At 41.9% G+C, this 25,050-nt stretch overlaps 1 protein-coding gene across 3 annotated transcripts in view; it reads right to left on the minus strand.

Annotated features, from left to right (window-relative positions):
* eps8l2 (EPS8 signaling adaptor L2) overlaps positions 1 to 25,050 on the minus strand; it is a 213,547-nt gene that overhangs the window by 18,887 nt on the left and 169,610 nt on the right. For 2 of the 3 annotated variants that reach the window (XM_063062022.1, XM_063062021.1), the window contains exons 13-16: positions 20,470 to 20,647; positions 18,859 to 18,992; positions 8,659 to 8,770; positions 2,182 to 2,313 (exon numbers count right to left, since the gene is read on the minus strand). In XM_063062022.1, the coding sequence (XP_062918092.1) occupies positions 2,182 to 2,313; positions 8,659 to 8,770; positions 18,859 to 18,992; positions 20,470 to 20,647 (556 nt within the window). The remainder of the gene's footprint in view (positions 1 to 2,181; positions 2,314 to 8,658; positions 8,771 to 18,858; positions 18,993 to 20,469; positions 20,648 to 25,050) is intronic. The other variant, XM_063062023.1, reaches the window with a different exon arrangement.

The raw sequence follows: 25,050 nt of genomic DNA on the forward strand, positions 1-25,050 counted from the left end.
AGACACTGATAAAAAAAATCAGTGTTTTGGGACACAGGTGAAGCAACATCAATGGGTGTACTGTGTTGTATTAAATTTCGTAAAATATTGGATGAAAACCTGAATCAGTTCTAAGTGATAATTTAACTCTTTGTGAGCTCATAGAATGTAGTGACTGTGCAAGTTAAACACTGTCAGTATGTTAATATCTATTGCTTGCTGATAGCAGCTGGATTGTTTCTTAGTCTCAAGCACCATTAACATGAGGATGTTTGTTAATGACTAAATGTTTGTTGGTCCCTTTGAGAGCTAGGTTGAGGGATACTTTCTTACTGTCTGTCAAATTAGCTTGATAGATTATTTTTTGGATTTGAGCTTATCACTTATACATAATATTAATGTTCTTTTGCAACTAAAGGAATGTTAAATCCAAAACATCGGTGGACATGGACAAGGAGTGACCATTAAAGAGTCTAATTGATTTATAAGGACATGCTGAACACTGTGTTAATGAACACATGTGTTGTTTAAATGAAAGAAACCAGGCTGAGTTAATGGCATGAGAACAAAGCCTCCCGTCCCATGATCTTCTCTTATCCCTTTTGCCAATCAACTTTCCAGCTCTTAGCTCCATCCCCCTCCCCCTCCTGTCTTCTCCTATCATTTCGGATCTCCCCCTCCCCCTCCCACTTTCAAATCTCTTGCTATCTCTCCTTTCAGTTAGTCCTGACGAAGGGTCTCGGCCCAAAACGGCGACTGTACCTCTTCCTATAGATGCTGCCTGGCCTGCTGCATTCACCAGCAATTTTTATGTGTGTTGCTTAATCAAAGAGTTTGTCTGTCTCTTTGTGTCTGTTTACACTTGTGGAACTCCTATTTATTGGGGTATCTTTCTCTTGGTTCTTTGGGACTTCACTCCGTAGACCAAGGACTCACGATTGGTGCGAGGATCCTGGGTGATTTCACAAGTGAGCTGGAATTTGGAGTTCCCCCGACAACAGCAACGATCAAGTGATGACTAAGAATCACAAGCCCTGAAATCTTTGTGGAAATCTTTGTGATTTACTATATTTTTTAATGTGGTTTATTTGTGTTTTCTATTTTTATGATGACAAATTAGACTTAAGTTACTTTGCTGTGCATGTGCGCTTATCCTGGACACTCAAATAGTTTGGGTATGATCAACCCAGCCGATTACAGTACTTTGGCAGGTTTGGTGGCTTGGTGGTGGTGGTGGTGATGTTGGTTGGTGTTGAGACTGTAGTCAGACGTGGTGTGTTTTCAGCTTGGCTTGTGTTTCTCTCCCACCATCCTAAGCTTTCTAGCTGATCTTCTCAACTGTCAGCAATAATTTCCTGATGTAAGGTTCAAAATGAGGGTTAAAGTACTCAGCAGTGGACCTTGAGGTGAATGGTCCCGGGTTCGAATCCGGCCAGCCCCTCACACACATTCCATTCATGCTGGGTTGAGCGTTGAGCTAGTAAGTTGCCCTTGTAAAAAAACTGACAAATGCTTAGGAAATGGCAAAAATGCCACCCAATGCGCCACAAGGCACAAAAAAGGAACAACAAAGTACTTACTAGGGGAATCATCCTGAAAAACAGATTCATTCCCACTTTATATCAACTCGAATTCTGCCAAATTCCTTTTCCTATCTATCCCACCATACAATGTCCAAAAAGAAACCTTATAAGTATTGACTAAACAAAGATTGACATGGTAAGTTGAACCCTGCTTAAATGCATCATCCTCAATTATCTGGGCCACAGTCTAACTTAACAGACAAATATTCACTAACCAACTCTACCACTTCCCTTCGGATTGAAGTGAATTGTCTCACCAGAAATATTCAGTATTCGAGGAAATTTGAAGAAATATTATATAAACATAATATGAACACAGTAGCACTGGCTACAAGGAACAGCTCAAACATATTTCCCTCCACTGCCTGTAAGGAGTTTGTACGTTCTCCCCGTGACCACATGGGTTTCCCCCGGCTGCTCTGGTTTCCTCCCTCAGTCCTACCGGTTGGTAGGTTAATTGGTCATTGTAAATTGTCCCGTGATTAGGGTAGGATTAAATTGGTGGATTGCTGGATGGTGCGGCTCGAAGGTCCGGAAGGGACTATTCCGCGCTGTATCTCAATCAATAAATAAACTAACATTTAGCATTTAGACTTTACTTTTGTTCAACATCACTCACCGCATTGTAAGAATTTTCAGAATGGCTTGGAATATCTTCCAAATTCACAGGATTGAGCATATTAAAGGGCACATATCCAACCTCATCAAGTTTGCTCTTCAGCTTCCACCATTGCTTGTTTTCCTCGACCACCTTCAGAGAGAGAGAGAATGGAGATCGATTTTAGATTAGTTTAGATTTTTCCAATTTCTGGAATTTCTTTTCTAATTGCTTTCCCTGCCTGTTCAGAGTGGTTCTGTTTGCTACAAGCCACATTAGTGGGGAACCTAGAATGGGAACCATGATCCTGACTGAATGTGAGTGTAGTGAAGGGAGAGTGAGACTGAAGTCTACGAACTAGTCATAAAATCCAAGGAAACCTTGAACAAAGCAATGGTCACAAAGGCGATAAGAGCAGATCAAATAAAGGGGTTTTGCATGGATATTTGTTTTATCAGAGGTCCAAGGAGAGAAAATGGAGAGTAAAGTCTCATGGTGGTCGAAACTGTTGTCCCATTTCTTCAACATTGGACCAATGAGGACAATGTCTGCTGGGAATGTTAATTCAAAAGGGATGTGTATCCATTCTCAGAGAGGTTAATAATCATATTTAGGAGAATTGAAAAATGAAACAAAACAGATGGGGAGAACTTATAGCTGGAATGAATAGTTTGAAAAGAGGAAGCAGATGTAATCACAATAGTCAGAAGGAAACTGGAAATATGTTTGAAAATAGAATCTTCTAGGGTTCCAAGGATAGAAAGTGGAGTAAAATTAAAATAGAAAGCGCCTCAAAGAGTTGGAACAGATCAAATAGTGATAGATCTTCATATTCCAAGTCCATAAATACACGTGGGTAGTGGGTAGTGGCTCCATATGTCACTACTACAGGGCATGACGACCTTGCCTTACACGAGTCCCGGGCTCAGCTGGCTCCGGCTGACAGTGTCCGGTATGGGCCCCTACCCAGGGTTACGGATCCCACTGCCTTGTGGGTATGTTCGGGAGAAGAGAAGGCTAAGGAGTAAACCCTACACAAATCCGGAGTGGTGCCCCTAAGGCGGTTGGATGACGTATCACGTCACCTCCCGGCAGCTCCCGCAGCCAAGCTGATGCCAAATATACTGCTTCGCATTCCTTTGAACCACATCTGTGAGGCCGAGAGGGCGATCTTGATGTCTGGGCAGCTCAAGATCTCCATATTCATCGCCCAGGTCTGTCCCCTGGAACTGGGCGCATCCATTGTCTACTTAGACAGACAGAGCCATGAAATACATCAATGGATTACAAATTAGAAACTATATTTTGCAAATTTATCATAATATCTAAAGGTTGGAGGTGGAATATTGATTTCAAAACTTGATTTTAAATTTAAACCTTTCCAGCAATGTTTTAAGTTGAAACAATTGCTTTCAGCCCTGCAATTGGAATAAAATCAGGACAGTGACACCTAGTGGTCAGAGGACTTGGTGGCAGTAGACTAAAGTAACACCCACTTAACATTGCAATATCATCAACGGTGCAGTAAAAGAAAATCCTTTTTTACAGCAGTATCTTTGGGGTGTAGCAATTATTATTTGGAAATAATGACATTTGATCTTGAACGTATATAGTTTTGCAGGTCACCCTTTCAATGCACTTTTAAAAGAAATCTTGTGTTCTACCTATCCTTATTATTGCAGAATAGGTGTACATTCTTTGACAGTCTGTCATGGGTTGGAACACATCACCAGTTTAAAAAAAAATTGTACTAAAGTAGATTTTTTGTACATTATTAAAAAAGGGGTAAAATTGGTCTGCCTGTGATTAAAAGCACATGGACAGCAAAAGGGCAGCACATTTTCTAAAACACCTCTTCAGCGAGGGAGGAGAAGATGGCGGCGCGACACAGCTTGCAGCGGCCACTCCGGTGAATGATATCTGTTATCTGTCGTAGGGTGCTGTGCACAATCCTGATTTGATGGAGACAGACGTGAGAGCAAGGAGGAACATCTGGTGAAACTTCTGAAATGCCTGTTTCGCTGCTGCTGCTACTGTGTGATCCAGGATCTCCGGAGGGGAAGGCCCCGGGTCTTCGGCTTTGCTTGTTGCTCGGTGGTTGGGGCGGGGTCGAAGCATTGGCAGAGATGGTGCTTGGTGCTCGGTGCCGGAGGGCTGGTCAGAGGCTCGAAGTTTTCCCACGGACTCAGTCAGCTGCGGTGGGGTGCTTCCAGGGTGCTGCATTGGCAAGTTTCTGGTGCTTCTGTCTGCGTGAGATGATTAGGCTATCGGGACTTGAAACTTTTTTTTACCATGCCCATGGTCTGCTCTTTATCAAATTACGACATTGTTTTGCACTGTTGTAACTATATGTTATAATTATGTGGTTTTGTCAGTTTTAGTCTTGTTTTGTCCTGTGTTTTTGTGATAACTTTCTGGAGGAACATTGTATCATTTTTCAATGCATGCATTTCTAAATGACAATAAACGAGGACTGAGTGTCCTCATAATCTAATCTAATCTAATCTGTAGAGTTGACTGTCAAGTTGATGAGCCTCCTCTGAAGCTGATTTTACTAACATTGAGAGACTAATTTTGCCCCTTTAATGAGGTACAAAAATCTACTGGGATACAAGGTTGATTTTTCTAATAATGAATCTATGTGGGGATTTCCTCCATCACCAAAGCACTTCGGAACACCAAGACCACTAAGTTTGTCTGAAAGGAACTAACCAGCAAAAACTGTCTATGAGATTCCATGGTCTCTATCAGTTAAATATTTTCACTGTATAGGAATAAGCCTTCTATTAAAAAATACAGTTTCGTGTTTGTCTCAGCTGGAACTTTTGCCACCATCATAGAGCCACATCCACGACCCAGACAGCATACTTTATACTTATACTTTATTGTCGCCAGACAATTGATACTAGAACGTACAATGATCATAGCGATATTTGATTCTGCGCTTCCTGCTCCCTGGATTACAAATCGATAGTAAATATTAAAAATTTAAATTATAAATCATAAATAGAAAATAGAAAAATGGAAAGTAAAGTAGTGCAAAAAAAGCCGAGATACAGGTCCGGATATTTGGAGGGTACGGTCCAGATCCGGGTCAGGATCCGTTCAGCAGTCTTATCACAGTTGGAAAGAAGGTGTTCCCAAATCTGGCCGTATGAGTCTTCAAGCTCCAACATGCCAATTTCTAAGCTTCTAAATTCTGAACTTACAAGTTTTTCAACATTGAGTAAAGGAGATGACTCATAAAGGAACAAACAACCCCATAAACAGAGAGAAACAGTAAACTGGGTAAGGGTGGAAATGGAGGAAGAGACAATAGAGGGTTGCATCTGAAAAAAATTCATACAGGGAAGGGAAGAGGGAGGAGAGGAAGTGAAAGAAATGGATAAAAGATGGGAAAGTGAAATGATTGGAACCTGGCATGGGATAGGTAAGGGAATGGTAGATGAAATGAAGGAGTAATAGAAGGAGCCAGGGAAAGGTAGGAGAGCTGTGAACCATACTAGGGAGTGGTGAACTAGTTAGAATGCAGGCTGTAACAGGAAAATGATAATATTTGCATTTCTCTGTAGATCAATTTTCAAACTTTAGTATTTGCTGAGCCATGTTAGGATTAATTGAACGGTTCCCAGTTTCTATCTGGGAACCATTTTGAGAAAGCACACATGGTTGATTCTGGACCAGAACACACTCTGATCTTTTGGTGACAGGTGAGAAATCTTGGTGCTGTTGTGACCAAAGGAGACATGCCTAACCTTGTCTGTGTAGGCCAATGACAATCTGATCAACACCATTTACTGGCAGCACTCCCAGAAAGAGCAGAGGCTCCTTCTCAGTAATCTTATGATTATAACCTTGTAATTGTTACCTCTTTTCAAGAATGTAAACACAGATTAAAGATAAGACAGCAGACTAGCAGCTTTGATAAATGTAAAAACAAGGCCTGAATGAAATAATTAACAGTTCCACACAACACCAAATTAAAATGGAATATTTAGTAAACTGGCTTGATTTCCTGATTATAGTAAACTCAAGGAGAGGTGAGGTGAAGTATCAAAGATTATGGAGTAGGTAAACAGAGCTCCAACAATTGAATAAACACACCATATATTCTAGTAGTGCGTGTCTCAAAGACCAGATTTTTACACTGAGTTGGCTGAACTTTCAAAGAGATTTTTCACGGTGCTCAACAGAAGTATATTATAGTTAAAAGCAAGGACAGTAAGGGTGGGGAGCCAGAATAACTAAGGAAATAAAGGAAGGCATCAAACTAAAAGCTTGCATACAAAGTCGCCAAGAGTAGCGGGAAACTAGAAGATTGGGAAAACTTTAAAAAGCAACAAAGAACCACTAAGTGAGCAATAAAGAAAGGGAAGCTAGATTATGAAAATAAACTAGCACAAACTATAAAAATAGATAGTAAAAGTTATAATTATATAAAGCAGAAAAGGGTGGCTAAGGTGAACATGGGTCACTTGGAGGATGAGAAGGGGGAATTGATATTGGTAATGAAGAAATGGCGGAGGCTTTAAATGACTATTTTGTGACGGTCTTCATGGTGGAGGACACTTCTAACATGCCAAAGAGAGATGTTATGGATGCGATGGGAGGTGAGGACCTCGATGTAATAGCTATCACTAAAGAGGTAGTGTGAGCAAACATGGGGCTGAAGATAGATAAGTCCCCTGGCCCTGCTGGAATGCATCCCATGGTACTAAAAGAAATGGCAGAAGTTATTTTGTAGGCTTTGGTGATAATTTACCAAAATTCACTGGACTTTGGGCAGGTCTTAGTGGATTAGAAGATGGCGAATGTCATGCCACTGTTCAAAAAAGGATGTAGGCAAAAGGCAGGTAACTATAGGCCAGTTAGTTTAACATCTGTAGTTGGGAAAATGCTTGAATCTATCATTAAAGAAGAAATAGCGAGGCATCTGGAAAGAAATGGATCCATCAGGCAGACACAGCATGGATTCAGCAAAGACAGGTCCTGTTTGATAAGCTTACCGGAATCTTTGAGAATATAACAAGTGCAGTGGATAGAGGGGAACAGATGAACGTTATTTACTTGGATTTCCAGAAGGCATTCAATAAGTTGCTGCATAAAAGGCTTATCCATAAGATAAAGATGCATAGAGTTGGGGGTGACATATTAGCATGGATAGAGGATTGGTTAACTAATAGAAAGCAGAGTGAATGGATATTTGGGTGTTACTCTGGTTGGCAATCAGTGGTGAGTGGTGTGCCACAGCAGTCCGTGTTGGGCCTGCGACTGTTCACAATATATATTAATGATCTGGAAGAGGGGACGGAATGTAGTGTATCTAAGTTTGCCGATGATACTAAATTGAGTGGAAAAGCAAATTGTGCAGAAGATATGAAGAGTCTGCAGAGAGATATAGATAGGTTAAGTGAATGGGCAAGGGTCTGGCAGATGGAGTACAATGTTGGTAAATGTGAGGTCATCGACTTTGGAAGGAAGAATGAAAGAGTAGATAATTATTAAACTGGTAAAAAATTGCAGCATGCTGCTGTGCAGAGGGACTTGGAAGTGTTTGTGTATGAATCACAAAAGGTTAGTTTGCAGGTGCAGCAGGCTATCAAGATGGCAAAAGGAATGTTGGCCTTCATTGCTAGAGGGATTGAATTTAAGAGCAGGGAGGTTATGCTGAAACTATACAGGGTACTGGTAAGGCCGCACCTGGAGTACTGCATGCAGTTCTGGTCTCCTTACTTGAGGAAGGATATACTGGCTTTGGAGGTGGTGCAGAGGAGGTTCACCAAGTTAATTCCGATTGGTAAGGGTGTTAGATTACAAGGAGAGATAGGACTGGACTGTACTCTCTGGAATTCAGAAGAATGAGAGGAGATCTTATGGAAACATATCAAATTATGAAAGGGATAGATAAGATAGAGGCAGGAAAGTTGTTTCCACTGGTAGTTGAGACTAGAACTAGGGGACATAGCCTCAGGATTCAAGGAGTAGATTAAGGGTGGAGATGAGGAGGAACTGCTTTTCGCCAAGAGCAGTTAATCTATGGAATCCTCTGCCAGATGAAGTAGTGGAGGCTACCTCAGTAAATATATTTAAGACAAGGTTGGATAGATTTTTGCATAGTAGGGGAATTAAGGGTTATGGGTAAAAGGCAGATAGGTGGAGATGAGACCATGGCCAGGTCAGCCATGATCTTATTGAATGGCAGAGCAGGCTCGACGGGCCAGATGGCCTACTCCTGCTCCTATTTTTTATGCTCTTATGTTCTTAACTCAGCAGATGGGATGAACAATTGGTCCCAGTAACTGTAAACCAGGAAAATTACTCCTAGGTGCTTTCTCCTGATGACTTGGCCAAGTGGATAAGGTACAAGATAGTTTTCAGTTGGACTGTGACACAACAAGAGTCATAAATGTTTCCCTTGATTAGACGCAAAAAATAATTTAAATTTTGTTAAAATACATGCATTCATCTGAAAATAACATATAGGGAATACTTTCTCACCTCCAATATTTCATCCTTTAGGACAGAGAGTTCACTGGCATTCCTTGCGACAAAGTCATACATTATCTGAACATATTTCTTTGGTTGTGGAACTCCTTGTGCCTCATAATTTCTAAAGGGGAAAAAATAACAAATAATTCTGGTCATTGCACAAGAAATTCAATTGTAGCCATGCAGTCATTATAGCAAAAGGGAATTGCAATGTAGACGACCTGGAGATATTTTTCTGACTGTGCTGGAAACACCTGTTGACTTTATAGAACATAGAATAGTACAGCACAGTACAGGCCCTTCGGCCCACAATGTTGTGCCGACCCTCAAACCCTGCCTCCCATATAAGCCCCCACCTCAGATTCCTCCATATACCTGTCCAGTAGTCTCTTAAACATCACTAGTGTATCTGCCTCCACCACTGACTCAGGCAGTGCATTCCACACACCAACCACTCTCTGAGTAAAAAAAACCTTCCTCTAATATCCCCATTGAACTTCCCACCCCTTACCTTAAAGCCATGTCCTCTTGTATTGAGCAGTGGTGCCCTGGGGAAGAGGCGCTGGCTGTTGACTCTATCTATTCCTCTTATTATCTTGTACACCTCTATCATGTCTCCTCTCATCCTCCTTCTCTCCAAAGAGTAAAGCCCTAGCTCCTTTAATCTCTGATCATAATGCATACCTTCTAAACCAGGCAGCATCCTGGTAAATCTCCTCTGTACCCTTTCCAATGCTTCCACATCCTTCCTATAGTGAGGTGACCAGAACTGGACACAGTACTCCAAGTGTGGCCTAACCAGAGTTTTGTAGAGCTGCATCATTACATCGCGACTCTTAAACTCTATCCTTCGACTTATGAAAGCTAACACCCCATAAGCTTTCTTAACTACCCTATCCACCTGTGAGGCAACTTTCAGGGATCTGTGGACATGTACCCCGAGATCCCTCTGCTTCTCCATACTACCAAGTATCCTGCCATTTACTTTGTACTCTGCCTTGGAGTTTGTCCTTCCAAAGTGTACCACCTCACACTTCTCTGGGTTGAACTCCATCTGCCACTTCTCAGCCCACTTCTGCATCCTGTCAATGTCTCTTTGCAATCTTCGACAATCCTCTACACTATCTACAACACCACCAACCTTTGTGTCATCTGCAAACTTGCCAACTCACCCTTCTACTCCCACATCCAGGTCGTTAATAAAAATCACGAAAAGTAGGGGTCCCAGAACAGATCCTTGTGGGTCACCACTAGTCACAATCCTCCAATCTGAATGTACTCCCTCCACTACCACCCTCTGCCTTCTGCAGGCAAGCCAATTCTGAATCCACCTGGCCAAACTTCCCTGGATCCCATGCCTTCTAACTTTCTGAATATGCCTACCGTGTGGAACCTTGTCAAATGCCTTACTAAAATCCATATAGATCACATCCACTGTACTACCCTCATCTATATGCCTGGTCACCTCCTCAAAGAACTCTATCAAGCTTGTTAGACACGATCTGCCCTTCACAAAGCCATGCTGACTGTCCCTGATCAGACCATGATTCTCTAAATGCCTATAGATCCTATCTCTAAGAATCCTTTCCAACAGCTTTCCCACCACAGACGTAAGACTCACTGGTCTATAATTACCTGGACTATTCCTACTACCTTTTTTGAACAAGGGAACAACATTCACCTCCCTCCAATCCTCCGGTACCATTCCCGTGGACAACGAGGACATAAAGATCCTAACCAGAGGCTCAGCAATCTCTTCTCTCGCCTCGTGGAGCAGCCTGGGGAATATTCCGTCAGGCCCCAGGGACTTATCCGTCCTAATGTATTTTAACAACTCCAGCACCTCCTCTCCCTTAATATCAACATGCTCCAGAACATCAACCTCACTCATATTGTCCTCACCATCATCAAGTTCCCTCTCATTGGTGAATACTGAAGAGAAGTGTTCATTGAGGACCTCGCTCACTTCCACAGCCTCCAGGCACATCTTCCCACCTTTATCTCTAATCGGTCCTACCTTCACTCCTGTCATCCTTTTGTTCTTCACATAATTGAAGAATGCCTTGGGGTTTTCCTTTACTCTACTCGCCAAGGCCTTCTCATGCCCCCTTCATGCTCTTCTCAGCCCCTTCTTAAGCTCCTTTCTTGCTTCCTTATATTCCTCAATAGACCCATCTGATCCTTGCTTCCTAAACCTCATGTATGCTGCCTTCTTCCACCTGACTAGATTTTCCACCTCACTTGTCACCCATGGTTCCTTCACCCTACCATTCTATATCTTCCTCACTGGGACAAATTTATCCCTTACATCCCGCAAGAGATCTCTAAACATCAACCACATGTCCAGAGTACATTTCCCTGCAAAAACATCATCCCAATTCACACCCACAAGTTCTAGCCTTAGAGCCTCATAATTTGTCTTTCCCCAATTAAAAATCTTCCTGTCCTCTTTGATTCTATCCTTTTCCATGATAATTATAAAGCCAGGGAGCGGTGGTCACTGTCCCCCAGATGCTCACCCACTGAGAGATCTGTGACCTGACCCGGTTCATTACCTAGTACTAGATCTAGTATGGCATTCCCCCTGGTCGGCCTGTCCACATACTGTGACAGGAATCCATCCTGGACACACTTAACAAACTCTGCCCCATCTAAACCCTTGGAACTAATCAGGTGCCAATCAATATTAGGGAAGTTAAAGTCACCCATAATAACAACCCTGTTATTTTTGCATCTTTCCAAAATCTGCCTCCCAATCTGCTCCTCTGTATCTCTGCTGCTACCAGGGGACCTATAGAATACCCCCAGTAGAGTAACTGTTCCCTTCCTGTTCCTGACTTCCACCTATATTGACTCAAAAGAGGATCCTGCTACATTACCCACCCTTTCTGTAGCTGTAATAGTATCCCTGACCAGTAATGCCACCCCTCCTCCCCTTTTTCCGCCCTCTCTATCCCTTTTAAAGCACTGAAATCCAGGAATATTGAGAATCCATTCCTGCCCTGGTGCCAGCCAAGTCTCTGTAGTGGCCACTACATCATAATTCCATGTATGTATCCAAGCTCTCAGTTCATCACCTTTGTTCCTGATGCTTCCTGCATTGAGATACACACATTTCAGCCCTTCTACATTACTGTCTTTACACCGTTTATTCTGCTTCTCTTTCCTCAAAGCCTCTCTGTATGTTAGATCTGGCTTTACTCCATGCACTTCTTTCACTGCTCTATCGCTCTGGGTCCCATCCCCCTCGCAAATTAGTTTAAACCCTCCCGAACCATGCTAGCAAACCTACCTGCAAGGATATTGCTCCCCCTTGAGTTCAGGTGCAACCCATCCAATCTGTACAGGTCCCACCTTCCCCAGAGGAGATCCCAATGATCTAAAAATCTAAAACCCTGCTCCCTGCACCAACTCCTCAGCCACGCATTCAACTGCCATCTCCTCCAATTCTTACCATCACTGTCACGTAGCACTGGCGGCAATCCTGAGAACGTCACCCTTGAGGTCCTGTTCTTCAGCCTTCTGCCTAATTCCCGAAACTCACATTTCAGGACCTCATCCCTCTTCCTGCCTATGTCGTTGGTCCCAACATGTATCACGACTTCTGGTTGCTTTCCCTCTCGTACCAGGATGTCGTGCACCCAGTCAGAGACATCCCGGACCCTGGCACCCGGGAGGCAACAAGCCATGCGGGTGTCCTTCTCACGTCCACAAAATCTCCTGTCTGCTCCCCTGACTATAGAGTCTCCAATGACAACAGCTCTCCTCTTCTCCGTCCCATCCTTCTGCACCACAGGGTCAGACTCAGTGCCGGAGGCCCTGCCACCGTGGCTCACACCTGGTCGGTCGTCCCCGCCAACAGTATCCAGGACTGTAAACTTATTATTCAGGGGAATGGCTACAGGGGTGCTCTGCACAGATTTTTGCCAATCAAAATATCTTAGGAAGCAACCAGTAATGGAAACATTCCAAATAACCATGGTGAAAGAGACGTCCTCCCACTCTTGAATTCAAACATACTTTTACCATGCTTATGCTTAACCTTTGTGTAATTTTGAATAAATTTGCTTAATTTAACTATATGCTTTTCAGGGATTCCGGTGACATATTTTCAAATTAATGTTGTTATGTGAGTTCTTTAATCTAATAACATCTTACATGAATCACCTTTCTGTTTGACTTATGAACTCTTATCTCAGACTTCTACATGTGATACTTTGCTACAATTGTAATTATTGAAAAAAAGAGTTAAATAAACAAGCAAGCGTCAAATTAGCAAGTAATTTTTTTTATCTGATAAGCTACCTGACCCAAATTTCTAGTTATGTGTACTATTTTATACCATCCTGTATTGACTAAAATGAGGATTGACACATAGTCAAATGCAATAGAATTTTCCTGCTGTGATCTTCAGATGTGTCATTCATCAGTAATACTACTCACAGATTAATGTTCCTTATAAGAACATATCACCTGTGTGTAAGGTCATTATCCTGATAATGCACCAATGAAGCTTTATAATTTCAAAACAAAAAAAACCAGAGAACTTCAATGCACTTTTCCATAAAATAGTCTTGTAATTTTATCTATTACCAAAAGAATGAAATGTGACTGCTGCACTTTGCTCCAGATTTCTATTTCTTAGTTATAGTGTAAATACAAATATTATGAGTACAATTATCATATATTTGATCCATTGCACTCCTTTCATTTCCACTCATAGTAAATCACCAAACTCAGATCCCTGTGGGTCACAACTCCTTTTGCAACCGGATCCCTGACTTCCAGGTCAACAAACCACAATCAATAAGGATAGGAAGCAACACCTCCACTACAATTATTCTGAACACTGGTGCACCACAAGATTATGCCCTTAATTTCCTACTCCCTGTACACTCATGACTGGATGGCAGATTCTGCTCTAATGCCATCTGCAAATTTGCAGATGATACCACTGTAGTGAGCCTGTCATGGTCCGGATCGGGTTCCCTTTAAATTTACTTTGTTTGTGTTACGATCCGGACCGTTGTCTCCCTGTTTCCCTTTGGTTCCCTGTTTTCCCGTGTCCCTCGGGCTTGGTGATTAGAGGCAATTTACTCTCAGCTAAACTGGCAGTTTATAAGTCGCCGGCTTTCAGCCATTCGGCAGAGAGCGATACAAAGTCACCGAAGGTAGTGCGAGCCAATGTCATCTGGCCGCAGCTAACTCAGTTTCTTGCCGGAGCAAGCCTAGTCTCCTCCTGAAGCAAGTGCCAGCAAGCCGCCTTCCCTTGCCAGAGCGTGTCGGTCAAAGTTAACCTGCCGGGGTGAGTCAAGAGCTCGCCGCAGCTCGGAGCGTACTTGTGCCCAGTTATAGTACGGTCCATCGTTGTGTGGTCTCCGTATCCATGTCCTGCATCTAAAAGGGGTCCCGGCCCTGTACCCTGGAAGGGTCCTGACCCGTGTCAAGAAGAGTCCCGACTCCGTCCTGTGACTGAGGAGGATTTCCGGCTCAATGTTCTAAGTCCTGTGTCTGAGTCTGTCCAATGAATAAGAAGAGACCCTGGCTCCAGAGGTGTCAAGTACTGAGTCCTGGCTCTGGAGGTTTCAAGTACCGAGTCCTGGCTCAGACCCTTAGTCCCGGCCTAGTCCAGGGCCTGAGTTCTTGTCCATTATGCTATTCCCGCTTCTGCCTTGCTCTCCTCGTAACGAGCAATAAACTCAATTTAGTTAACCTCACAAGACATGTTTGTGTCTTGCATTTGGGTCCACCCCTGCTCCCAGCGCCCCTTTGTGACAGAGCCATTTCCCAAACACTGATGATTCTGAGGGCAGGAAGGAAATACAGAGGTCAGTAAAATAGTGTCATGTTTACAGGTCTTGTCTGCATCAATGGTGCTGAGACTGAGAGTGTTGAGAGATTCAAGTTCCGAGGAAAGAACATCACCAATAGCCGATCCTGTTCTAAACCATGTCAACGTCACGGCCAAGCAAGTTCACCAAAGCCTTTACTTCCTCTGGAGACTAAAGAAATTTGACAAGTTCCCTGATAATCTTACCAAGTTTTATCAATACATTATAGAAAGAATCTTATCTGGATGCATCATGGCTTGGTAAGACAACTGGTCTGCACATGGCCACAACAAACTGCAGAGAGCTGTAGACACAGCTGTGCACATCGCAGAAACCAGCCTCCCCTCCATGAACTTCTTCCTGCCTCAGTAAAGTATCTAGCATAATCCAAGAGCCACCCACCCTGCGCATTCTCTCTTCTCCCCTCTTCCATTGGGCAGGAGATACAACATCCTGAGAGCACGTACTATCAGGCTCGAGGACAGCTTGATCCTGCTGTTCTAATACTATTAGATGGTTCCCTAATGTGATAAGATGAATTATTGACCTCACAATCTACCCCATTATGATCTTGCATCTTATATTTATTTTCCCTGCACTGCACTTTCTCTGTAGCTGTTACACTTCACTTTGCATTGTTATTGTTTTACCTTGTTCTATCTCAGTGCACAGTGTAATGATTTATTCTGTATGAACAGTCTGCAAGAGACAAGTTTTTCACTGTCTCTTACATGTGACAATAATAAACTGATACCAGTAATTCATAACTTTTTAACATAACTGTTGACAAACAATTTGATTTAGATGAATTAACTAAGTGTCGGTGCTGACCACCGTGTGATTAGATGAAATGAGCATACGTGCTTTACAAATCAACCCAAAAATGATGGCAGTCTCTTGCTGGGAGCGGTTCTCGGTTGCTTGTGATTTAGTGAGATATCCCATGCTGAGCCAAAATCCTGTTTGTTCTTGACATACAATTTAGCAATTGTGATCAAGGATCCTGTGCGATTTTCGATTCTGATGCTCACACTAACTTAATTCAACATAGATCTGATCTACACAGCTTACTGCTAGTCAGGAACAGCCCAGTTATCAGATTAAAAATATTTTGACTGAATCAATAACAACCAAATTAATGTTTCATTTCAATCAGCATATTATTTAAGTTCATTATCTGATCATTGCACAGGTATTTCAGAGCTGTGGAAAATTGTTTTTTAGCTGCAGGAAAGCAGTAGCATGCAAAGCACCAACAATAAATGCTGCTGAATTATCCAAGCCCAGCCACCATTAAATATACAGCAAATTATAATCTTACTGTAAAAAAACAGACATCATTTTTTTGGGCAAACTGACAAAGCAAAAATTACATTTGCCAATATGAGAGTAGCATATTTCCAATGGGATCCATCCAGACTGGTAGATTGTTTTTGTGTGAGATACGGTGACTTCCCCACTTCGTCTCCTTTTGATTATGCATGGTGTACTGGCAGTTTGCATGAACTGTCACCAAGAGGGTGTCTCACTAACTGCTATAGGTTTCTGCCATTTCTGTTCAGTCACACATGACTTGATTGCCGTTGACACAACTATATTGTATATTGATGTTAAAGAGTCATCGAACAACGGTTCACAGAAAAGGGCCACCAAATCAGTGCTGACCATCAAGCACCCACTTTTAAATTAATCCTATCCTGAACCTTTTTATTTTTCTCCATATTTCCATCAAAACCTTCAGATTCCACCAATCACTTGAACACTAGGTGCAACTTATGTTGGGCAATAAATCCATCAGCTTGCATGCTTTTGGGGCATGGGAGAAAACTAGAGCACCCAGACAAAACCATATGGTCACAGACAGAATGTGTGGACTCTACACTGACAGTACCAGAGGTCAAGACTGAACTGCATTGTTGGCCTGTGATGCAGAGCTCTGATAGCTACATCACTGAACTGAGCTTCAGTACTTTGTGTAGGGATCTACAGATCTGAGGAGAAGCAGACCAGCAATAACACATTCTTTTTCAGGCAGTTCCTTGGAATTGAGTATGACTTGGGGGGCCCACACCTGATTTTTGGGTGCTGAAGTGGTTGATGAAGCCAATGTAGGATCTACTGATTACCACAATAGAAATGAAAGGGTGGACAGGTGGATCATTTGGGAACCTCACACTTCTCTCACCATTTACTCTGGGCTTTTGGCACAGGTTCTCATGAATCATTTGGGGATGACATATGTTTTCTAGAAGGCTTCGAGAAGATCCTTGAATCATTTCTGTCCCTTCATTATCTTGTGCTGTGTTAAAGTGTCTATTATGGGAGGCTGATGTCAGGCATTTTCACAATGTGGCCTCATCAATAGTGCTTGGTGGGTTTCATTAGAGTATATTTGCTGTAGATATTTGTCCTGACACTGGAGGGGATGCTGATGTTGGCTTGTTAATCCTGTCAGTGGATTTGGAGTTTTCTGTGGAGACAGTATTATTGATATCTCTGCAGTGTCTGAAATGCCTGTTGTACCTTGTCGAACATCCAGAAGTAAACAGAAAAACAACACTTCCTGCTGTCAGGTAGACTATGAGCAATGTGTTGGTCATGATATTCACGCACCATTTTCCTTGGAAGGCCAAAGGCTATGCTGGCTTAATTGAAGTTACAGAAAAAAGTCAAAATAGAAAATATGGATAAATGTCTGCTTATGAAAGTCCAGATCACTCCCTGGATAGGTTTGACTAACTGCAGGTTTAAAATGGCAGCTGAACTTGACTTTATCTTTGGTTTCTCAGTGATCAACCATATTCCAGAGCAAGTAAACCATTTATAACCTAATAAACTTCAGGAGACTGAGAACAGGATTCAATAAATGTTGATTGATTCTTTCTTTGTTTATTCCAAATAGTTCAGAATTCACATGTAATTCGATTCAGAAGTGAAAATAATTGCAAACATGCAATCTCCAAGCAGAGCTCTCTACCTTTTGCATTTACTGGTACAAGGCCAGTAATTATAGGCCAATAGGTGGCAGTAAAAGATCTCTACGCTTCTAGTTCCTGCTACTGCCATCCTTGGAAAAGCAAGTCATTGCTGGCAGGGAACTCTCACCATTCATCTTACCACAGAGGCCATAAGCTACTGCCACCAGCAAGATTTCAATGAAAGAGTATATGAAGAAAAACACAATGTTCTATTTCCAATTGATATAGATGCTCAACAAAGGACTGCTGTCTGCTTCAGTAATATTTTATATTTTGATTCCCAAAGGACATTGTGACTCTGTCCAAATCATGGCCAGTTAACGTCTAGGTGTCATGAATGGGGCAGGGTCAGGTCCCTTTCTGGCATGGAATGATATAAACTGATAAATTTTATTCTGTTGCATATCAATGATGCTATGAAAGATGTTACAGAATATCACCTGCGCTTTACCATTGGTTCCTCAGTGCATGGTGCATGTTAACACTCAGGCAGTCACTATGGAACTCAGTACCACCCAATGGATGTCGGACCATGACCGATCTCTGCAAATCACAGACCACTCATACAGACACAGACTCTCACCATAAATCTGACGTCCAATTCACTTAAATTAACAGGGAATCTTTCTGAATTGGTTTCTGCCTTTGTACTTTGATTAAGGTAGTAAAACCTTTCATCTCTTGATGGGTCTCCCTTGGGATCTCTACCGTTATCATCCCACCCGTCAGCTGATGCCAGCTGGTGGTGTAGTGGCATCCGCACCGGACTTCAAGGTGCGTGGTCTCCAGTTCAAATCCGGCCAGGTCCTTGTACACTTTCCATCCGTGCTGGGTTGAGCATCGAGCTGGCCATTTGGCCTCATAAAAATACAGACAAAAATGCGAGAGGAATGGCAAGGTTGCCACCCGATGTGCATGGAAAGGATCAACAATGACAGCCTTAGCTGCTGTTGATTCACCCTCCCTGATGCAAGAACTCAACTTTGAGTTGCTGATTCCTTTCCTTACTAATATGTCAACTTAAAATAAAAACAGAAATTTAATGCACCATCCCAGAACCCTTGCCGTGTTTTAGTCCCCAGTCACTTCAGGATTACAAATATTCCCTTCTTATTTAGAACTGAACTCTGTAGGACCAAGACCTTCTACCCTACATTAATGAGTGAGAGTGCAGCAGATATTAAAATTCAATTATGTCAATATATTCATAATTTAAAATAAGCAGAATTCAACTGGAAATAGAAGATTTGAGACTGGAAAGCTGTAATACAGGACAATGGATCACAGAGTTTTCACTTACAGCTTTGCTGTGAAATTTTAATGCAATTAATACTATACCCAGCAGAAGGAAGGGGAATAAACATTGTACCATTTCTCCACAGCATGTTAATACCAGTTACCTATCTACTGGCCGACTAGCGCTCTGCTTATAAGCTTCTAATGTGATATTCTGGTCACCAATCGGGCCTCTTTTGAAGGACGTGTTACCATATTCGTACCCATTCGGTGGAGGGAAGCAGGGCGCCACTGCTTGCTAGAAGACAAAAGTAGCAGAACAATGTTAAGAATACTGTATTTGCCTGCATAGATACTGTATTTGCCTGCATAGATACTGTATTTGCCTGTTTCCATGCTGTAATTGTTATATGTTATATTTATGTTATATGTTATAAAAGTGACAGTAACTCAAATAACCACACATTACAACAGAGATGTGCAGAAGAACACCTTTGAATGCACATGTCGATTCTTAAAGTGGATGGACTACAGCAGCAGAAGGCCGTGAACATACACTCAATGGCCACTTTACTAAGTACAGAATGTATCTTAAGGAAGGATGGAGAGCGAGGTGTCTCCCAGTGGAGGTTGGTTGTAGGGGATTCGTAGCCCGTTCTTTAGTTAGAGCCTTCAGCATTTTGGGCATCGAGGGAGCGAGGAAGAGGAGAGCCATCCGCAGTACCACCGATGCGGCAGAGAGGCCCTCAAGATGGCTGTGGCTCAAAAGAGGGGAGCCATGGAGTCATAAGTAGCTAGCCATCTGGGCACAAGCTGGGGTCTGATCAGCCCCGGCTGGGTCACCTGGAGGAGGTTGTATGATGTTGAAAGACCCGAAACACCCGATGATTCCAGGAACATCACTGAAGATGTGTCCAGAAGCATCAATAGATGTATGTACACAGGCAGCATGGTGTTACTTTTGTGTTGCTTGTGCAAAAATTCTAAAACTAAAATTACATATCAGAAATATTTCTTTTGGGTTCTTTTTCTTTGTTGCCTCAAGCTATGGAAAAAGTAAGTAAAGGCTCTGAAGTGTTGGAAACATTAAGTAAATATCCATATGAAAAAGACAAAATCTTGAACTCAAATCAAAATTCAACTCAACGCTGCTGTTTTGGTTTTGACAAAGAGTGACAAGTTCATGCAAAAAGATGAACAAACAGATATTTTATCACCTATAAGGTGCTCAACTATTAGAAACAACTAGACTCAGTCAATAGAGGCTTAAGAGACTGCAGATGCGGAAAATCTGGAGTAATGCACTAAGAGCTGAAGGAACTCAATGGATCAGGCTAAAAAGGTCAGCTAACTTTTCAGATCAAGAGGGGAGGTAGCCATATAAAAAAGTGGACAGAATGTGTGGAGCAAGACCTGGAAGGTGATAGCTGGACCGAAGTGAGGGAAGGGGAAGATTGGGAATGATGTAAGAAGCTGGGTGGGGCCACCAAATGCACTTTGAGTAAAATGAATAATAAGTTAGTATTAAGTTTTCTTGCAGATTCATTCTGGGAAGTTTATTCAATTTTTTCTGAAAATTGATGAATCCAAGTTTGGATTTCCCCAGTCATTGTTGTAAATATACAGAACCCGGAGGCTGAACAATAACATTTAATACTTGCAAATAAGAAACTAGCTTCATATTAAACAAACAAATTTATCTGGTATTGTTTTAAGTAAGTACACTGTAAAACACTGCAATACGCACAAAGAGTTAACTAGGAATATTACCCCACCTCCATAGAAGCTCGCCTTACTTCCTCCTGTCTACGTGGCGTATCTGTTGCAGCTTCTGTTCCCTGATGTGCATCTAGTTCCCAAGGTACTCCACGGAAATTTTCTAGAGGTGGCTCCCAGCCATTTCTAAACTTTGGCACATATGGGGGAACATGGTGGTCCCTTGGCCAATCAGCTCTGAATGAAAGGGAACATGACCTTTGATTATTAGATCCTGAACAGGCAGTATACTTGTCTTTAAATGACACACTTGTCTTTAAATTCACCACAGAAATATTTCAACCATTTTCATTCTTACATCTGCATCAAAATAAGTAATACTAGTATTAATGGCAGATACATTGTAAACCATCAAGATACAAAAGAAACAACACTCAAGGTACTCTTGGTTACTCTGTCACTATACCTCGAAAAATAATTTTGAAATTTTAACTTTCACACCGCGGAAGGTTTCAAAGTACTTCACTGTCAATAAATTACTTTTGAAGTGTCAGCAATATTATTTGACAATAGGTGGCTGCAAGCACAGTATCACCAAGATTCACAGTGTAGAATTTTTACCTTTAAACTGTTTTCACACAGCTAATCTCACACTTACTGAGCTGATTTGCATTGTGGGTTTCTATCTACAGATAGCGCAGGTTATATCAAACTTAGGAGAGGAGGCAGGCTCATATTTGTGAGGCAGCTGCTTTGCTATCAGTACCAATACCTCCTTCAGTTTCTCTAATCCACATATTCAGACATACAATATATTTCTATTGTCTATATCTTTATTTGTGCTGTACATTATACTTGACACTTCTCTCATCATATTTTCATAAATTGCTTCTAGAATCAATTTCTTCTCTATTTAGTGCACTTTACAAGTTTTATCTCTGCATTTTTATATATATATAATACAAATGAAGCAAATGCAATTTAGTGATTCACAGGAGTTCTGGGTGAAATACTGAAACCAACAACAGGTGAGAAATGATATCGGCAGCCACGGGTGAACTATGCACTTTTTCTCACAATAAACCTATTTTGATGTTTCAGCCTGAGAACAAGGTGCTGTATTACAGGCATTGCTCTGCAGAGGGTACTACTGCATTGATTTTTATGAACATATAAGTGCCAAGGTGAAGCATATATGATGGAAATCTAAAACAGAGTAGGAAATATTGAATATATTACAGAAATCAATCTCAGTGAGAGGATAATGTTTCTGTTATGATGTAGTTATTTATCTGGTGTAATTTTACCATTTTGCTATTAAAGAACTTTAACACTCCAGCATCAGATGTACAGATGTGAGTATACCCTCAGGTTTGCTTATCTTAAGGCATTAAATAATATAATATCACTTTAGGTTTACATAACATTTCATATATTATTTATTCTGGTTATGTAAAATTTGAGAACAACTCTGATTACTGAAGTACTAGTATACGATTTCCTGCAAGCATCTAACTGTCAACATGGCTGGTATACTTTATGCATAAATGCACAAGCTTTTGCAGGAAATAGTTCACGAGTACTTCAATAACTAAAGTGTCTGAAGATTAAAACTGCAGATGCTGGAAATCTGGAAATGCTGGCCATGCACGTCTGTAGAGAGAGAAACATGGGCTTCAAATCAAAAACCCTTCGTAAAAAGTGGAGAAAGATCTGGGGGAAGTGACTTCAACCTGAATTGTTAACTCACTTTCTCTTTCTGCATGTCCTACTGAGCATTTCCAGCAGTTTCCTGGTCTTTTTAATTTTGTTGAATTGACTGTCCTATTTTGAACTGAACTATTTTACGCCCTGTATGTCACTACTACAGGGCGTGACGACCCTGCCTTACACGAGTCCCAGGCTCAGCTGGCTCCGGCTGACAGTGTCCGCTATGGGCCTCTATCCACTGCCTTGTGGGTATCTTCGGGAGAAGAGAAGGCTAAGGAGTAAACCCTACACAAATCCGGAGTGGAGTCCCTAAGGTGGTTGGATGATGTATCACGTCACATCCCGGCAGCTCCTGCAGCCAAGCTGATGCCAAATGTACAGCTTCACATTCCTTTGGACCACACCCGCGAGGCCGAGCGGGGGATCTTGATGTCTGGGCAGCCCAGGATCTCCATATTCATCGCCCAGGTCTGCGCCCCGGAACGGGCGCATCCATTGTCTACTTAGACAGATGGAGCCATGAAGTGAATTTTGAACAGAACCACTCGGATCATATGCTGAGTTGGTTATGTCCTTCTGGCCAACAGCAGATGAGCTGCAGTTGATTATTGATACAAGCGGAGATGAGACAAAAGTTTACAGTTCTTACGTCTAATTAGTAACATTGTTCAAGGTATAGTGATGAGGTGGAGACAGGGGTAGGGTGAAACATAGACTTTGATCAAGCAGAAAGCTGCAATTTCCATTACTGATATAATGGAAACATTCCTTAAATGGAGGAAATACCAGCCACGGTCATGGAATGGATAACCTGGTGAGTCACAGAAATACATACCTTATCAGATCACTGGTAGATTGACCCTGGAATGGTTGTGAGTTTTTATAGGGTTCAGTTGGTGGCACAGAGCAAAAAGAGAAATGGGATGTTATCCTAGTGGAAAAGGTATCAGAGGCCATACTATAGATGGTTTCAATAGGTCCGGGGTCATTAAGCATCCTCCTGTTTGTAGGTTCTGCTAAAATTGTGGCTTTGACACCAGACATCTGTCCGAAATTATTTCCCCACTGATATATAATCATTTGTTTAGGTTCATTTGGATGGGACGTGCTCCATCCACAGCTGATTATCCATCAACTCCAATCCTGAAGTCCTTCCTACACTTTGTAGGACCAGAAGTTTGAAGATTCCATGATTAGCTAACACTACATTGCCTATCAACATATACTTCTAATTCTCCATCCCAGACACTCTATAAAGCATATTGTCTGGATAGTGAAGTTCAGAATCTAAAGCATTGACAGATTCATAAACACAAGAGACACAAGAGACTCTACACATGTTGGAAATCTGAAGCAACACACATAAAATGCTGGAGGAACTAAGCAAATCAGGCAGCATCTATGGAGGGAAATAAGCATTCAACATTTTGGGTCATAGACTCCTTATCAAGACTGGACAGAAATAGGGCTAAAACTGGAGAGAGAGGGGAAGAAGTATAGAGGGACAGGGGAGAAATAACTGGAAGTTAGAGACGTCGATATTCATGCCATCTGGTTGGATGCTACCTAGATGGAATATCAGGTGTTGTTCCTCCAACCTGAGTTTGGCCTCAACAGGACAGGAGGGGAGACCATGGTCAGACGTGTCAGAATGGAAGTATAATTGAAATGGGAAGGCACTAGGAGATCCTAGCTTTTGCAGTGGACAGAACAAATGTGCTCAATAAAGTGAGCATTGCCTCACTTGGAAGGACTCCTTGAGGTCCTGAATGTGGTGAGACATCAGGTCCCACTTGCAGGAATAAGTGCCAGAAGCAAAATTAATGTGGAGGGACAAGTAGACAAAGGAGTCACATAGAAAGTGATCGCAATGGGAAGTGGAGAGCGGGGGGAGGGAAAGATCTGCTTAGTGGTAGGATCCCATTGGAGCTGGTGGAAGTTTTGGAGAGTAATGTGCTGGATAGGGAGACTAATGGGTTGCTAGCTAAAGATAAGGAGAAACCTATCCTTGTTATGATGATGGAAGGATGGGGTGAGGGCAGATGTGCGGGAAATGGAGGTAAGGGCAGCATCGATGATGGTGGAAGGGAAATCCCACTCTTTAAAAAGAAGAAGGCATTTCAAATGTTCTAAAATGGAACCCTGAGAACAGATGTGGTGGAAGTGGAGGAGCTGAGCGAAGGGAATAGCATTTTTAAAACTGACGAGGTGGGAAGAGGTATAGTTAGAGTCAGTAGGTTTGTGAAAGATGACAATAGGTAGTCTGTCTCCAGAAACGTCACCCTCTGCTGATTGAGGCAGATTTATTTTGGCATGGGCATGGAGCAAGATATAGGGGATGGGACCCTGACTGAAACAAAACTGTAGCCATCCATTCAGAAGTATTATATGTGCCATTGAATTTAGCTGAAAGTTGAGTCATAAAAAGTTGTGTAAATTCTTTATTGTTTTTCTGGAGCTCAAATTCAAGTGGTAGCTAGGTGAAGCAATTCTGTAATGTTACTTGCTCACTCAGCCTGTGTGCTGAAGCAAGAATAGTCCCAGTACTGAACTGCATTCACACAGTAAACCTGGGTTAAACATTTATAAACAACATGCCTTCACAGCAGTTTTTGCAGAAAGCTGCATGTTGTATTCTATTTTTAGGTTAAAAATCAGTCTTAATTTATCTCTCAAATTAAAAGTTTCCAAACTGATACCTTTGGATTATGGATTTATGAGAAGAGGTTTATTTTGAAATAGCAATATTGAATATTTGTCACTGCCTCATGGAAGCTGTTAATGTCTGCAAAGAAGTCCCTAGAAATGTGTTATTACTCACAGGGTTTGTCAATTGCCAATTTCTGCAAATAAGATGGATATTTTCCCTGGGAAGAACAAGAAGTTATTGTGTTTCTCAGGGATGTATTAATTTGTTAATTGGATCAGCA

The sequence above is a fragment of the Mobula hypostoma genome, chromosome 11 (assembly GCF_963921235.1).
Source record: "Mobula hypostoma chromosome 11, sMobHyp1.1, whole genome shotgun sequence".
In the NCBI taxonomy this organism is placed as follows: domain Eukaryota; kingdom Metazoa; phylum Chordata; class Chondrichthyes; order Myliobatiformes; family Myliobatidae; genus Mobula; species Mobula hypostoma.